Source organism: Myxocyprinus asiaticus, chromosome 23 (assembly GCF_019703515.2).
Source record: "Myxocyprinus asiaticus isolate MX2 ecotype Aquarium Trade chromosome 23, UBuf_Myxa_2, whole genome shotgun sequence".
Classification (NCBI taxonomy): domain Eukaryota; kingdom Metazoa; phylum Chordata; class Actinopteri; order Cypriniformes; family Catostomidae; genus Myxocyprinus; species Myxocyprinus asiaticus.
The window spans coordinates 23,190,764-23,207,930 of NC_059366.1; the positions used below are offsets into that span (position 1 = coordinate 23,190,764).

The 17,167-nt window shown below is 38.4% G+C and overlaps 1 protein-coding gene across 5 annotated transcripts in view; it reads left to right on the top strand.

Moving 5' to 3' along the window:
- The window catches only part of LOC127413722 (bone morphogenetic protein receptor type-1A-like), a 42,163-nt gene that overhangs the window by 6,461 nt on the left and 18,535 nt on the right, over positions 1 to 17,167 (top strand). For all 5 annotated transcript variants that reach the window (XM_051651097.1, XM_051651098.1, XM_051651093.1 and 2 more), the window contains exon 2: positions 2,975 to 3,111. Coding sequence is in view for 3 of the 5 variants with exons in the window: in XM_051651093.1 (XP_051507053.1) it covers positions 3,003 to 3,111 (109 nt within the window). In the remaining 2 variants the exon portion in view is untranslated. The remainder of the gene's footprint in view (positions 1 to 2,974; positions 3,112 to 17,167) is intronic.

Consider the following 17,167-nt stretch of genomic DNA (forward strand, 5'->3'; position numbering starts at 1 on the left):
AACTATAATAGGTGCTCTTTTAGTTTTTCGTTTTTTAAATAATTTAATTTAAAAATGCAAAATCACCAAAGCGAGAATATTCACCGATCCCTCAGCCTGGGGGTTGCCGATGTAATTGGATTTTGTAATATATATAAATAATTTATTCACACATTATGTATTTTCCCGGACAACGAAATATCAGTTGAGAATGTACAGATGAAGTAGGTTCTTTGCCAGAGAGATGATGTCCTTCACAACTGTTGTAAAGCCATCTTTCAAAACGTTGAACACCATGTATTTTAATTGCACTTATTTTTTTCCCAGTTTCATTTGAATTTTTAGTTAAAAAATAAAGTTCAAAGTTTGAAATCAAGGTGGCTTGCTTTATTCTGGAGGTTTAACCCTAACCCTGCTTAATGAAAATTATCCCATAGTACCACCTAGCATCCAACCAGCAGTCATACCGGTGTTCGTCAGTTTCCTGTGGAGGTTTCTTCTTTTTTTTACCAACTGACCAATCAAAACTTGGTTGACCAAGACTCTTCTCATTGACCAACGTTTTGTCAACTATTAGGGGGCAGCCCTAGTTTTGGGGCCAGGGTTCGGTACGGTTTTGGTACAGCAGGGAAAACAAAGAATCTTTATTTATTTTGAAAACAGTGGCTGATGGGCAACAGTTCTCATTGTGAAGGCCCATTTATACATGACTGCACTATTTCTTCAACTAATTTACAATACAAAACTTAAGAGCCTCTTATATGCACATTGTATAAAAACATAAATAATAAAAGTAAAAAAATGCAATTGTAACAAAATTAAGACATTAGCAGTGCAGATTTCTGTCTTTTGCCTTTCAGTTCACCACTTGTACTTATCACTTAATTACAAGTACTCCTTGGCTTGAGGGGGGTGGGTTGGGGGTGGGCTGCTGTGTTTGTGGGGGGGGGGGGCACAGAAAGGCTGTTCCATATTGTATATCACATCTAAGCGCATTCAGCAGGAGACTCGGCTATAAACGCGGAGACCGCAAGCAAAAGTGAAAGCCATTCATTTTAGTTCTGTGCAGTTTGTGCTGTTCGTTATGTTGTTTTAATATTGGTTTTATGCATGCTAAGATACAGTTGAAGTCAGAAGTTTCATACACTTAGGTTGAAGTCATTAAAACTAATTTTTTAACTACACAGATTTAATATTAGCAAACTACAGTTTTTGCAAGTCGTTTAGGACATCTACTTTGTGCATGACACGAGTAATTTTTCCAAATATTATTTACAGACAGATTGTTTCACATTTAATTGACTATCTCAATTCTATTGTAGAAGTTTATATACACTAAGTTAACTGTGGCTTTAAGCAGCTTGGAGAATTCCAGAAAATGATGTCAAGCCTTTAGGCAATTAGCTTCTGATAGGCTAATTGACTAATTGGAATCAATTGGAGGTGTACCTGTGGATGTATTTTAAGGCCTGCCATCAAACTCAGTGCTTCTTTGCTTGACATCATGGGAAAATAAAAAAAAAATCAGCCAAGACCTCAGAAAAAAAATTGTGAACCTCCACAAGTCTGGTTCATCCTTGGGAGCACTTTCCAAATGCCTTAAGGTACCACGTTAATCTACACAAACAATAGTATGCAAGTATAAACACCATGGGACCACGCAGCCATCATACCGCTCAGGAAGGAGATGCATTCTGTCTCCTAGAGATGAACGTAGTTTGGTGTGAAATGTGCAAATCAATCCCAGAACAACAGCAAAGGACCTTGTGAAGATGCTGGAGGAAACAGGAAGACAAATATTTATATCCACAGTAAAACGAGTCCTATATCGACATAACCTGAAAAGCTGATCAGCAAGGAAGAAGCCACTGCTCCAAAACCGCCATAAAGCCAGACTACAGTTTGCAAGTGCACATGGGGACAAAGATCTTACTTTTTGGAGAAATGTCCTCTGGTCTAATGGAATAAAAATTTAACTGTTTGGCCATAATGGCCATCATTATGTTTCGAGGAAAAAGGGTGAGGTTTGCAAGTCAAAGAACACCATCCCAACTGTGAAGCATGGGGGTGGCAGCATCATGTTGTGGGGGTGCTTTGCTGCAGGAGGGACTGGTGCACTTCACAAAATAGATGGCATCATGAGGAAGTAAAATTATGTGTATATATTGAAGCAACATCTCAAGACATCAGCCAGGAAGTTAAAGCTAATTCGCAAATGGATCTTCCAAATGGACAGTGACCCCAAGCATACATCCAAAGTTGTGGAAAAATGGCAAGGTATTGGAGTGGCCATCACAAAGCCCTGACCTCAATCTGATAGAAAATTTGTGGGCTGAACTGAAATAGTGTGTGTGAGCAAGGAGGCCTACAAACCTGACTCAGTTACACCAGTTCTGTCTGGAGGAATGGGCCAAAATTCCAGCAACTGTTTTGTGAGAAGCTTGTGGAAGGCTACCCAAAAGGTTTCACCCAAGTTAAACAATTTAAAGGCAATGCTACCAAATACTAACAAAGTTTATGTAAACCTCTGACCCACTGGGAATGTGATGAAAGAAGTAAAAGCTGAAATGAATCATTCTCTTTACAATTATTCTGACATTTCACATTCTTATAGTAGTGATCCTAACTGACCTAAGACGGAATGTTTTCTATGATTAAATGTCAGGAATTGTGAAAAACGGAGTTTAAATGTATTTGGCTAAGGTGTATGTAAACTTCTGACTTCATCTATGTAATCATTCGTGTGACTGCTTGTACTGTATCGGTTCGGGACGGATACATGTAACGTTGCAGCCCTACCCTTAAGTTACCTTGGTTTGAAGAATCAGCCTGGAAACATAATTTATAGACAAATAATTTATTATTCAGAAATATCCTTGCATTTCTTGCAGAAGTTCAAGCTTGATAGCAAATTTGCAATATGGTCAGTTGTACTGTATTGTGTTACATGTGCTATGTTTAGTAATTAAAGGGTTTTGTCTCCCTTGTGTTACAGGCTTTTGTGGTACTATGTCAGAACCCAAATGCAATTTGGACGTTCAACCACCTGGATCCGAATGACACCTGCAACCAGCCTCCATGCTTACAAAACGCTATGCCAACATGCTTCACAGAAATGGATCTTTTTGTATGGTAGGAAAACCTCTGCAAAAGGTTGACACCATAGATGATTCTGTTCTTGACATTTCTTTTAGGCTGAAATCTGTTGCAGTACAAGTAAGAAGTTTCTTTTTAAAAGCATTAAATGTGGTGATCATGACCTTAGTTAAGAGATAGGAATGCTCCCTCCATCAGAGATGGACAGACCGAAACAGATGGTTTCCACATGTTTGGATCTGGGAATTCATTTTAGAAAAATAACATTTACAGGTCTGAATTTCATCTAGGCTATGTGTGTGTGGTTTCTACGGTAACAGCCCCACCCAGGTTTGCTCACACCTGTGGTGCAGACTTATAGTTAGCAGATGTAATGCTGTGACAAATCAGGAAAAGGGGAATTTCCCTTTAGAAACATCATGTGAACAATGGTCATGCAGAGCTGTAAATGGTTCAAATTGTTAATCGTAGAGACAATAGTAGTCATTAGGTCCAGATGCATGAAACAATGTGCTTCCTGAAGTAAAGGGAATCCCAATGCAGCATCATTTGAAGTCCAGAGATTGTTTGAAATTAACTTTAGATAACAGGGTATTGTATGTCTATTAAACCTTGCTCTCATGAAATCCTGCACCTCCTCTCACTCAGGCCCTTTAGTGGAATGTTAGCGGCAGGTAATGGAAAATAAACTCGTGAAAAAATAAAAACTACTGCTCCAATAATTCCAGGAGATTTGTGGAGGAATTTTCCATCTCCTGATGTGTTCCTATGTAAATTCATAGAGATGAAAAACAAAATGATTTGTATTGGGTGAAAAGCAGAGAAGTATAATACAATTTAGGCTGAACTTTGGGAGAAACGCTCCAAGCAGCAAATAAGTACCTCACCTGTCATACACAGCACCACTTAAGGCTTTAATAAGAGGTGTAAATAATTAGTAAAACAAGCAAATAAGAGCTTTGTTCTATAACAATAGCCAAACATAAATAACAGGTATAGGGTGAGTAACTAAAAACCATTAATTGTAAAAGTAATTGGAAATCAAGCACCTTGCGATTTGAAATCATTTTGTGATAAATGGTTAGTTTATTAACCATTTCAATGACTGTTTATCGTTTTAAGGAAGTGACGTATTTGTTCCTGAACATTTCCTGCTAGTTGACAAACTCATGCATGAGTGTTGTTTTCGTGCAGTCTCAACGCACAGAGAAAAGCAACGGTCAGTCAACAGTTTCACTAAATGCTACATTAGATTTTGATTTGTTTCTCACCAAACCTTATCGCATGCTTTCAGAACAAGCATGAGTCTCGTGTAATAATTTATTAGACTTCTGAATTATAATTTTGCATCCTTTTAAAGCTTGAGGAGGTGGTCACCATAAACTGCCCTTGAATGAGGCACAACATTTTTTCACAAAGAAAGTCATTTGCGGTTGTAACAACAAAGAGGTTAGTAAACATTGACTGAATTTTCATTTTTGGGTGAACTATCCCCTTTAATGTTTAAATTTATTTCAAAACAAAAAAAAATATTTGCAAAAGTTTATCTATAGCTACACTTTGTCATATGAACATTGAACAACACCAATTTAGTTCATTTAGGGGCCGTTTACACAACGTTTTCAATTAAAAACGGAAAACTTTTTGTGCGTTTTGGCTGTTCGTTTACACGACAACAGGGTTTTGGGGCCTGAAAACGGGTTTCAAAGTTAAAGTTTTTGAAAACTATGCCATTATCGTCTTCGTGTAAACATACAAAAACACGAATTTGTGAAAACGATGACGTCATGCGCACGCGTATTAAGTGTTATATAAAGAATGATGGATTGATAGGCATCAATTTGAGATGTATAATTATCAATATGAATACTGGTGTCTGTGCAAATAACAATAATCAACAATTTATTAATTTGGAGTGTTTTGTATGGAGTGTGAACATTGTGCAGTAGGCAGAACCTGCCATTTGAAAATCTTGAAATGTATGGATTCAGATGGGTAAATGTTATTTATTTACTTAATTTTATTTGATGTACCTTTACCCTGCAATTCATTCACCCACCGCTTATGTATATAGCCTGTAAATACAGATGTGATGCCATGTACAGTATTCAATGATATGCTTAGAATAATAAAACATGAGGCACTGAAAATGCATGTTAGATCCAGTGTACACAAGACCTCTCTCTCCGTCAGAAGATATCCATATATCAGAGTTCTGTCTGATATCCAAAACCAGTCAACATCAACAGCTTATGTTAACTTACTCGCCTACCAGCCCAGCAGGGTAATACAGAAGAAAGCAGGAGACGAAGTGATTGTAAAAATGAGCAGAGTTTATTAAATAATCTTGAGAGTTCAGTCTATAGGCATGCACGCGAGACTCAAAACTACAATGGCGGAATACAGGACTGTGTTTGTGCTGCTCAAGATTTTGAGTTTATTGACGCTTCTCCAGCAAAGTGTAGATTTACTGCATCACTACTACGAACAGCGATCTCCATCTTCATTGTTTGTATTCACCGCTCTGTGGAAGAATGCTTATGTGCGCAGGCGTGTAGTGTTTCTTTACAAAGTGACATCGGCAACTACTGGCCTGGCATGCATAATACAGTGTTTTTAGTCCTTTTCGTGTATCCGTGTGTACTGGGATCGTTTTGACAGCGTTGTCGTCTGTACGTAAAACTTTTCAAAAACGCAAAGGAAAAACGTTTCCGTTTTTAGTACATTGTTGTCGTGTAAACGTACCCTTAGTCAAGGATTCATTTGACTGTGCACTGAATAATATATTATTGTAATATAATACTGAATAATAATATTATTAATAATAATCATAATACTGAATAATAATCACAATGGTTATTATTACTACATTAAGAATTGACAAATATTACATTTGTATATTAAATAATAACTATATTAATATTATTATACAAGTAATATTTCTTTAGTAATTTCTTAACTTACGTGGCATTGAAATGATATATGGTTAAAAATAGCAGGAACTTTCTGTTTGAAGTCACAGAGTGATCCGCAACGCAGACATCCAAAGTATACTTTGGCATTTATTCTGTGCACAAGATGAAATTCATAGAGCACAGAACCCGCCACACGTGTGCTCAGAAGTTACAGAACTGCGCACAAGCAGTGCGTGGCACATGCAAACTGTTTGATTAAATCACAGCCCTTTGCGGATTAATATTCACATGAGGTCATGTCTTGATTTCGATTTTATGTCGATAGATTGTTCAGTCCTACAAAATGCAATAGAAAGATGTGTTGTTTGCGTGTTATTTCACGACACATGCTCTTTATCTCATCTTATTCAATTCAGACTGCAAGCTCACAACTTGGGTATCATTCTTTTGCCGTGGCGCTGGAGATTCAGTAGTGGCGGTGCGCTGCTGAGATGCGGTGCAGGAAACACTGGTAAATAGTCATTTTTGTGGTGCAAATTATGTGATGTACAAAAGAAGAACTGGTCAGAGGACAGTAGTTAAGTGTCAGTGCAAAACTGATTTTTTTTTATTTATTTTTTTTGTATATACAAAAACAGTCACTTCACACAGAGATCCCTGGATGAATCCCGGAAAAGTCATTTTGGCAACTGTTCTGACACTGTGAGATTTTATTTATTCACACTGCCTGAGATCTCCCGTATTTCTCGCATTCATACACATCCTGCAAAAAAATCCAGGAAAGACAAAAGTGCAAACTGAAACTAATGTACAGTGTCTTGAATTTACTGATAACTGTGTCTTTTCTCTCAAAGCCCGCTCCATCCTATTGTAAACAAATACAGTTGAAGTCAGAAGTTTACATTTAGGTTGAAGTCATTAAAACTCATTTTTTTAACCACTCCACAGATTTAATATTAGCAAACTATTGTTTTGGCAAGTCATTTAGACTTAATTTAGACTCTAAATTACAATTGTTTACAGACAGATTGTTTAACTTTTAATTGACTATCACAATTCCAGTGGGTCAGAAGTTTACGTACACTAACTGTGCCTTTAAGCAGCTTGGAAAATTCCATAGAATGATGTCAAACCTTTGCCAGTTAGCTTCTGATAGGAGGTGTAATGAATAGGAGGTGTACCTGTGAATGTATTTTAAGGCCTACCTTCAAACTCAGTGCCTCTTTGCTTGATATCATGGGAAAATCAAAAGAAGTCAGCTAAGACCTCAGAAAAAAAAATGTGGACCTCCACAAGTCTCCTTGGGAGCAATTTTCAAATGCCTGAAGGTACCACATTCATCTGTACAAACAATAATACGCAAGTATAAACACCATGGGACCACACAGCCATCATACCGTTCAGGAAGGAGATGCTTTTTTTTTCTCCTAGAAATGAACGTAGTTTGGTGTGAAAAGTGCAAATCAATCCCAGAACAACAGCAAAGGACCTTGTGAAGATGCTGGAAGAAACAGGTAGACAAGTATCTATATCCACAGTAAAATGAGTCCTATATCGACATAACCTGATAACCATAAAAAGCCAGACTACAGTTTGCAAGTGCACATGGGGCAAAGATCTTACTTTTTGGAGAAATGTCCTCTGGTCTAATGAAACAAAAATTTAACTGTTTGGGCATAATGACCATTGTTATGTTTGGAGGATAAAGGGTGAGGCTTGCAAGCTGAAGATCACCATCCCAGCTGTGAAGCATGGGGTGGCAGCATCATGTTGGGGGTGTGCTTTGCTGCAGGAGGGACTGGTGCACTTCACAAAATAGATGGCATCATAAGGAAGGAAAATTGTGTGTATATATTGATGCAACATCTCAAGACATCAGCCAGGAAGTTAAAGTTTGGTCGCAAATGGGTCTTCCAAATGGACAGTGACCCCAAGCATACCTCAAGTTGTGGCAAAATGGCTTAAGGTCAACGAAGTCAAGGTATTGGAGTGGCCATCACAAAGCCCTGACCAAAATCTGATAGAAAATGTGTGGGCAGAACTGAAAAGGCGTGTGCGAGTATGGAGGCCTACAAACCTGACTCTACAAACAAGACCAGTTTTGCCTGGAGGAATGGGCCCAACTTATTGTGAGAAGCTTGTGGAAGGCTACCCAAAATGTTTGACCCAAGTTAAACAATTTAAAGGCAATGCTACCAAATACTAACAGTGTATGTAAACTTCTGTCCCACTGGGAATGTGATGAAAGAAATAAAAGCTGAAATAAATCATTCTCTCTGCTATTATTCTGACATTTCACATTCTTTTTTTCTTTTTTTTTCTCCCCAATTTGGAATGCCCAATTCCCAATGCGCTCTAGGTCATCGTGGTGGCGTAGTGACTCTGGGTGGCGGAGGATGAATCTCAGTTGCCTCCGCATCTGAGACCATCAATCCACGCATCCTATCACATGGATTTTTGAGCGCGTTACCGCGGAGACATAGCACGTGTGGAGTCTTCGCTATTCTCCGCTGCGTCCATGTACAACTCGCCATGTGCCCCACCAAGAGCGAGAACCACATTATGGTGACCACGAGGAGGTTACCCCAACGTGACTCTACCCACCCTAGCAACCGGGCCAAAATATATTTGCTATATTGAAAGCACTACAACTACATATTATATGATGTTTTACCCTGTGAATTTCATTTTTTATTTTATTTGTTTTTTATTTATGTACATGTAACAATTCAAAGATGACAAAGGAGGAAGCTGGGACTGGCTTGACAGACACACAGACATTTAATAAACACTTTTCAGTGTGTAACATAACAAAAACATGCACTGCTTTTCAGCCAGCTATGTATGAACATAAAGAGACGTACACACACAGACAGGCTTCGTGCATCTCCCTCTCATCTGCCGCTGTCTCCTCTCCTTAAATGCTCCCGCCGCCCCTCACTGGAACGTGAGACCGGTGTGGCACACAGGTGGAAGTCATTCACCACTTATCTTCCCGGCTTCGCTCTGCCCAGATGCCGCTCGGCCCTGCCCTGCTCACCACAGTACAGTAATTTAATAAGATGGTTGCAACACGCTCAAAAAAAAAAAAAGTTGTGACGGTTGAGTGTTTACCACTGTGAAACATCATTTCTTCTAATAACACTTAAGCATTTGGGCACTGATGACACAAGTTTAAGTTTAGAAAGTGGAGTTTTCCCCCATTCATCCATTATGTAGGTCTTTAGCTGCACAATTGTATAAGGTCTTTGTTGCCATCTAATGTGCTTAATGCACCAGACATTCTCAAGTGGAGACAGGTCAGGACTGCAGGCAGGCCAATCTAGCACCCACACTCTTTGCTTACACAGCCATGCACTTGAAATCCAGGCAGTATATGGTTTGAAGTTGTCCTGCTGGAAAATGCATGTATGTCCCTGGAAAAGACTGTACTGGATGGCAGTATATGTTGCTCCAAAATGTTTACATATCTGTCTACATTCATGGTGTTCTCACAGATGTGTGCGTTACCCATGCCATGGGCACTGACACACCCCTGGCCCATACAGACACTGGCTTTTGGACCTGAAGCTAATAACAGCTTGGATGGTCCTTTCCCTCTTTGTCCCGGATTACACGACAGCTGTGTTTTCAAAAACCTTTTGAAATGTGGACCCTTCGGACCAAAAAACACGGTTCCACTGTTCTACTTTCCATCTAAGATTAGACCGAGACCAGAGAAGTCGGCAGCGCTTCTGGTCAGTGTTGATGTTGGGCTTCTGCTTTGCATAGTAAAGTCTTAACTTGCATCTGTGGATACAGTGACGAGTGGTGTTGACTAACAAAGGTTTACTAAAATATCCCAAGCCCATGTTCATGATATCCATTACAGATGAATGATGTTTTTTTAAGACGGTGACATCTTTGGGATCAGAGATCACGGGCATTCAGAAGTGGTTTTCATCTTGCCCTTTACGCAGTGAGATTTGATCAGATTCCTCGAACCTTTGAACTATATTGTGCACTGTAGAGGGTGAAGTGCCCAAAATCCTTCCAATTTGTCTTTGGAGAACATTGTTCTCAAAGTGCTGGATTATTTGCTGAAGCATCTGTTGGCAAATTGACAAGTCTTGAACGATCCTTGCTCTTGAAGGACTAGGCTGTTTTTGGAGGCTCCTTATAAAGTATACAGTACTATGACAGTTGTCTCACCTGTTTAACATCTCCTGTTTCACATTGCCTTATTTAAACTCGTCAAATTGTTATTAATCTTAAATTGCCCCTGTCTCGACTTTTTTGGAGTGTGTTGCAATCATCTGATTTGAAATTATTGTACATTTAAAAAAAAAAAAAAAAAGAATCTTAGTGTCAAACTAAAGACAAACTGATAACCCATAGGAGCAATTAAACTTAATGTGACTATTTTGGTTATTGATTCATTGTCATTATTTCATTTAATTATTATACTTATTTCTATTTTATTTTTGCATTTTATTTAATACATTAGGCTATTATGGTATCTTAATATTGAATAAAGAATTATATTTATAAATTCCTTCCCTGCCTTTTCATTTAGTTGGATGATTGTATTAATAGTTCATTTTTCACTTGTTGCTGCTTGAACTGTAATGAGGGGAATGCGCTCTCTCATGAGTGCAAAAGATAAAAGGAAAGTGGAGTGCATGTTTCTGGACACTACAGGTGCTACTAATGTTAATGCCATTTAATTGGGAGATATTTAATAAAGATGTTTGAATTACACCACATCTTGTAACTCGCGTTATTCCTGAGATGCCTATGCCCGGTGGAGTCTGAGACTGCCTCCATGAATGACAGTAAGGGCCGTTTCACAGCTCACGCTGTTTTCCCTTTGCCTTGTTGCGTGTGAAACGCCACATTAACAGTACAGTACACAAACATTTCATATTCACCATACCTCTCCCTCTGCATCATTCTTAACTGCTGAATCAAATTTTTTGTCTTACAACACTATGCCAGTATTCCCCACACTCCGTAATGCCATGACAGTGCTGCTGAAGTCTTAAAGGAGCTGCGTGTCCTTTGCAACATGAGCGATCAGTTTATGCGATCAACCAAATTACCGATCAAGTCATAGGACGTGAATATCGGCCAAATTACAGATCACCGATCGAGTCATTGGACGTGAATTTCGGCCAATACTGATCGGTGGCCGATCGATCGGAGCATCCCTATATAATATCACATTTATTGACTGAATACATGGATTTGTTCTTTTTTTTTTTATGCTAAAATGTGACCAAAATGATGAAAAACTAATCAAATATAATTAGTGAATTAATATTTTAGTTATGTACCTAGTTAGAAGGTCCCCTGTGTAATTAACAGCATTAGCTGGGAGAGAATTTCTTTATGTCAGCAAAAGGGACATTTTAACTGAAATGTGCCCATATGAATCGATATTGAATCAAAATTGGAATTGAATTAAGAGCTTGTGAATCATAGTCGAATCAGGAAATCTGTATCTGTAATCCTAGGGCTGGGCGTTATGATTACAAAAATTATAACTCAGTATTTTTCAGCCTATTGATGATATTCGATATCTCTATGTATTTGCTTTGGAATGGCTTTAAAGTTTTTTATTTATTAGTGGAACCATCATTTTATCCAAACACCCATTGATTTAATGCAAGAAGAATCTAGTTACATATAAGAAAGGCATAGTTTTCCAGTTTTTTATAAATGAAAACAAGGAAAAATAAAATTTAATCCTTTTTATTTATATGCACTCATACTCAATGATACAAAGCAGTCTAATACAAAAACATTATTTTCCTACAAATATTTCTAAAAAAAACATTTGACTGGACAGGGTGTGCAAAATCTACAACTTTGCTCCTAGTTGAGTATTATATAATACTGAATAATGTTTGTGGGACCCAGTCAAGTTGATTTTTATAAAATGATTAGGATATAAATAAGATTTTATTTGTTTTATACAAAATATATTGACACTGAATGTGACCGTTTACAGTGTTCCTCACTACAAATCTGGTGAAATGCTTTTCTGTGATCCTGTGTTGTGTTTTCAGATTTGTGTAATAACTTGTAGCAGTTACAAATGTTTGGAATCCCTTGAATATATGAACCTACAGTTCTTGTTTTGACAATGCATGTGTACCGCTCAGAGAATGCTAAAACGCTGTCAGGAGCCCTGCACATGCACACAGAACAGCATGTCATCTGTTTACTCTGCAGCGCAGAAAGACCATGTATTTAATTAAATCGCAGCTTTTTGCAGTTTAATCATCACATATAGCCATATCGCAATTCTGATGTTTTTTGATTAACTGTGCAGCCCTAATGGATGGTGAAATTAGTCTTATAATGTGCTCTTTGGGAAACATATTGACCAAATAAAAGTGCATTAAATGCAGTGCAATATTTACGATATTGCTTAATTTTATATTGCCTGCCAAATCATCACGATTATATCATGAAATTTCGATATATTGCCCAGCCCTACTACCAAACAATTCAGACTTTAAAAGTAATGGCAAATCAAGTACCCAGCATTTTGAAATCATTCTGTGGTAAATAGTTAATTTATACGCACAAAGATCAAATCAGATTGTTTACTTTAGAGATTCACAGATAGGCTTTTCCAATCGAAATCTGTTGAGCTGAGTTTCTTGAGATCCAGCCAAAATGTAATCAAGTTTTGGAGTCTTTGTTCTTAAAATGGTGTCTCATCCCATTACCCTTCCAGAGAAATCTGGCTGAAGGAGCTCATATTGCACCCAAGTGCTCCACAGATTAACTTTTGTTCTTTGACTGCGGTCCACTGCTGTGTCAGGAAAGAATCTGGATACTTGTGCTACATGGAAAGTCTGCTTGACTAACTGTCCACAAGGCAGCTGCTTGACAGTGATTTGATGCTGTCTCAGGGTGAGATGCTGGACTTGGCGTAGGAGAAGGAATAGGAAGAAGAGAAGATGACTGGAAAGAGAGTTGGTACGGGGGACACATCTCAATGTGCCTAAGTGTTCTTATGCTAATCCTTTCCTAGGATGTGGCGCAAATCAACCAAGCAAACAATGGCAGTGGAGCCAGAAAGTCTGCCCTTCAGTCTAGCAAGCCTTGAAAGGCATGTCGGGCATAGCGCCGACACTGAGGAAAGGCAGCCTCCAGTACTGGGAGCCCTGCTGTAAGGAGGGGCCCCAGGAGGAACCAGAGATCCGGGCCAAAGCAGGCAGAGAGAGCGAGGGTGGGGGGGGGGGTCATCATTACATGCTGTAGAGAACTGATATTATAGGCAACGTGAGCTATATTTCACAGATAGTTGTCTGCAGTGGAATGTATTACTCAGTCTTACCTCCAATTATGTAGCTGATTTTTTTTTTTTTTCTCTGCACCATTGTGTAGATTGTATCACACATTGGAAATAGGGCTGCAACTAACGATTATTTTGATAATCGCTTAATGTAATGATTATTCGACTATTCGGCGATTATTGCAACAATTAATCATTAGCTCTTAACCAATTATTCAGCATATGCCCCGACTTAAAGGGGTTGTGTTAAACGTGCTTACAATAAAGAGGACAAAATCATCTTTTAAAAATACATCTAAATGACATTCGATGAATGAATGAAAGGGAAAAAATACTTAAGTTTAATTCAGTAAAGAAATTCACTGCAAAAAAATCCTGTTGTTATCAACCAACAATCATCCCATGGTCCTGATTTTATGCACTGCACTGCTGCCACATGATTGGCTGATTAGATAATCGCATGGATGATTGTTTGTGCCAGACAGGCTGGTATGAGTATTTCTGTAACTGCTGATCTCCTGGGATTTTCACACACAACAGTCTCTAGAATTTACTCAGAATGGTGCCAAAAACCAAAAACATCCAGTGAGTGGCAGTTCTTTGGATGGAAATGCCTTGTTGATGAGAGAGATCAACAGAGAATGGCCAGACTGGTTCGAACTGACAAAGTCTACGGTAACTCTGATAACTGCTCTGTACAGTTGTGGTGAGAAGTATAACATCTCCGAATGCTATTCTGAGAAGCGGGTTGGCGCTGTTTTGGCAGCACGAGGGGGACCTACACAATATTAGGCAGGTTGTTTTAATGTTGTGGCTGATCGGTGTATGTGTGTGTGTGTGTGTATATATATATATATATATATATATATATATATATACACACTACCATTAAAAAGTTTAGTGTCACTTACTCGTTTATTGTTTTCACATTTTAGAATAATAGTAAAGTCATCACAACTATGGAATAATATAAATGGAAATATGGGAATTATGTTGTGACTAAAAAAATCCAAAATAAATCAAAACTATGTTATATTTTAGCATCTTCAAAGTGGCCACACTTTGCCTAGATTTTGAAGAAATGTACTCTTGGCATTTTCTCAACCAACTTCTTGAGGTATCACCCTGGGATGCTTTTTAAACAGTATTGAAGGAGTTCCCATCTATATGCTGGGCACTTAGTGGCTGCTTTTCTTAATTATTCAGTCCAAGTCATCCATTTCAAAAACCAATTAGCTTCTGATAGGCTAATTGACTAATTGGAGTCAATTGGAGGTGTACCTATGGATGTATTTTTAGGCCTACCTTCAAACTCAGTGCCGCTTTGCTTGACAACTTGGGAAAATCAAAAGAAATCAGGCAATTTTCAAACACCTGAAGGTGTTTCAAACACCATGTTCATCTGTACAAACAATAGTACGCAAGTATAAACACCGTGGGACCACGCAGCCATCATACCGCTCAGGAAGGAGGTGCATTCTGTCTCCTAGAGATGAACTTTTCGTTTTGTGCCATCAATCCCAGAACAACAGCAAAGAATCTTGAGAAGATGCTGGAGGAAACAGGTAGACAAGTATCTATATCCACAGTAAAACGAGTCCTATATTGACATAACCTGAAAGGCTGCTCAGCAAGGAAGAAGACACTGCTCCAAAACCGCCATAAAAAAGCCAGACTACAGTTTGCAAGTACACATGGGGACAAAGATCTTACTTTTTGGAGAAATGTCCTCTGGTCTGATGAAACAAAAATTGAACTGTTTAGCCATAATGACCATCTTTATGTTTGGAGGAAAAAGGGTGAGGCTTGCAAGCCGAAGAACACCATCCCAACCATCAAGCATGGGGGTGGCAGCATCATGTTTGGGGGGGGGGGGGGGGGTGCTTTGCTGCAGAAGGGACTGGTGCACTTCACAAAATAGATGGCATCATGGGGAAGGAAAACTATGTGAATATATTGAAGCAACATCTCAAGACATCAGCCAGGAAGTTTGGTTGCAAGTGGGTCTTCCAAATGGACAATGACCCCAAGCATACCTCAGGTTGTGGAAAAATGGCTTAAGGACAACAAAGTCAAGGTATTAGAGAGGCTATCACAAAGCCCTGACCTCAATCCGATAGAAAATGTTTGGGCAGAACTGAAATAGTGTGTGCGAGCAAGGAGGCCTAGAAACCTGACTCCAGTTACAACAGTTCTGCCTGAAGGAATGGTCCAAAATTCCAGCAACTTTTTGTGAGAAGCTTGTGGAAGGCTACCCAAAACATTTGACCCAAGTTAAACAATTTAAAGGCAATGCTACCAAATACTAACAAAGTGTATGTAAACTTCTGACTCTCTGGGAATGTGATGAAATAATTAAAAGCGGAAATAAATAATTCTCTCTACTATTATTCTGACATTTCACATTCTTAAAATATAGTGATCCTAACTGACCTAAGACAGGGAATGTTTTTTACGATTAAGTGTCAGGAATTGTGAAAAATGGAGTTTAAATGTATTTGACTAAGGTGTATGTAAACTTCTGATTTCAACTGTATGTATATTCCATAAACATCATATCTGATTTAACAGCAAGGTCCCCTCTTTCAGGATTCCACCTGTTAATTTTCAGTGCATTTTGTCACCTTTAATCAGGTGAGCATTGACTTACAAAATAAAATTCTGTCAGAACTTACCTAATGTTTTGCAAACCTGTATGGCTTTCTTTCATCAATTAATATTAAAGAACTTTATTTTGATGATAAATTATAATGAGCATTTTGCTCAATTAACAATAAACAATTTTCTGTAATATTTTGTCATTTAAGTGTTATTTTATCGAATTGAGATTATATCGAATTGTGAACCTCATATTGTATATCAAACCGAATCATGAGCTAACCATATTGTCCCATCCCTAGTATTTGCCAATAACTATAATATAAATGTATAGGCCCTATTATACTTCCAGAGAAGTTCTTCATTGTTCTTCATTCAGGGGTAAAAAGAAGTTAGAAACAGCCGAGCAGCGGTATACTGTTTTCTAACATTCAGACACCTTCAGACACTGCCCACACCCCTGGGGGCGGTGTTTTGGAGGGGCACATAAATATGTGACGTGCGTTATCTTGACAACATCAACAACACACAACAATAAGCAAGGTCTCCTTTACATGCAATCACATTGCTTTCTGTTTACACATACATATGTTGAAAACATGAGGGAAGCTAGCTCTAACTTGTTCCAGCTGACTAGCTAGCCAAAGTTATATCACAGATTGGATAACGTTAGTTTACCTTTTCAAAAAATTGCATGTTGGACACAGTTTGTCAATGCCAAACAAAAGGTTTGAACCAGTACATCACCAAGAACAGCCTGGGTACATTGATGCATAATTCCGGGTCATCAACATCAAGCTTCATTGCAATTTCTTTCCAGGAGTTACAGGCCATCTTTGAAACTTTTAAATCTCTGCTCGAATGATCGTAAAGATATGGGTATGTTTGCACAAGCTCAGCAACTCGACACTCCAAAGTGTTCATGTTGATGTTGTAACCTATTACCTGTTACCTGTGTATGACTTTGATAGACTGGAGTGATGAAATTAACCGGAAAAATGTTTGCATCAAAGTAGGTGGTGTCCCCGGTCACACCCATCTATCACATCATCGTCTTGGACCAATGGCAGTGAGAAGGTGTTTAGCCGCCGGTTCAAAGTTTTCCTCAAAGTTCGCCCAAGCGAGCTGTTACTAACCACCGAAACAAACTCAAAAAACCTTTGTTTTGGCCAGATTTGTTTCGAAATGGCGTCACACCTGTTCATTCTTCGATTTTGTATGAAGTATATTAAGGACTTAAGTCGACATGATTGAATTATGTCTAGCTGGGGAAATGAGTATCTGGATG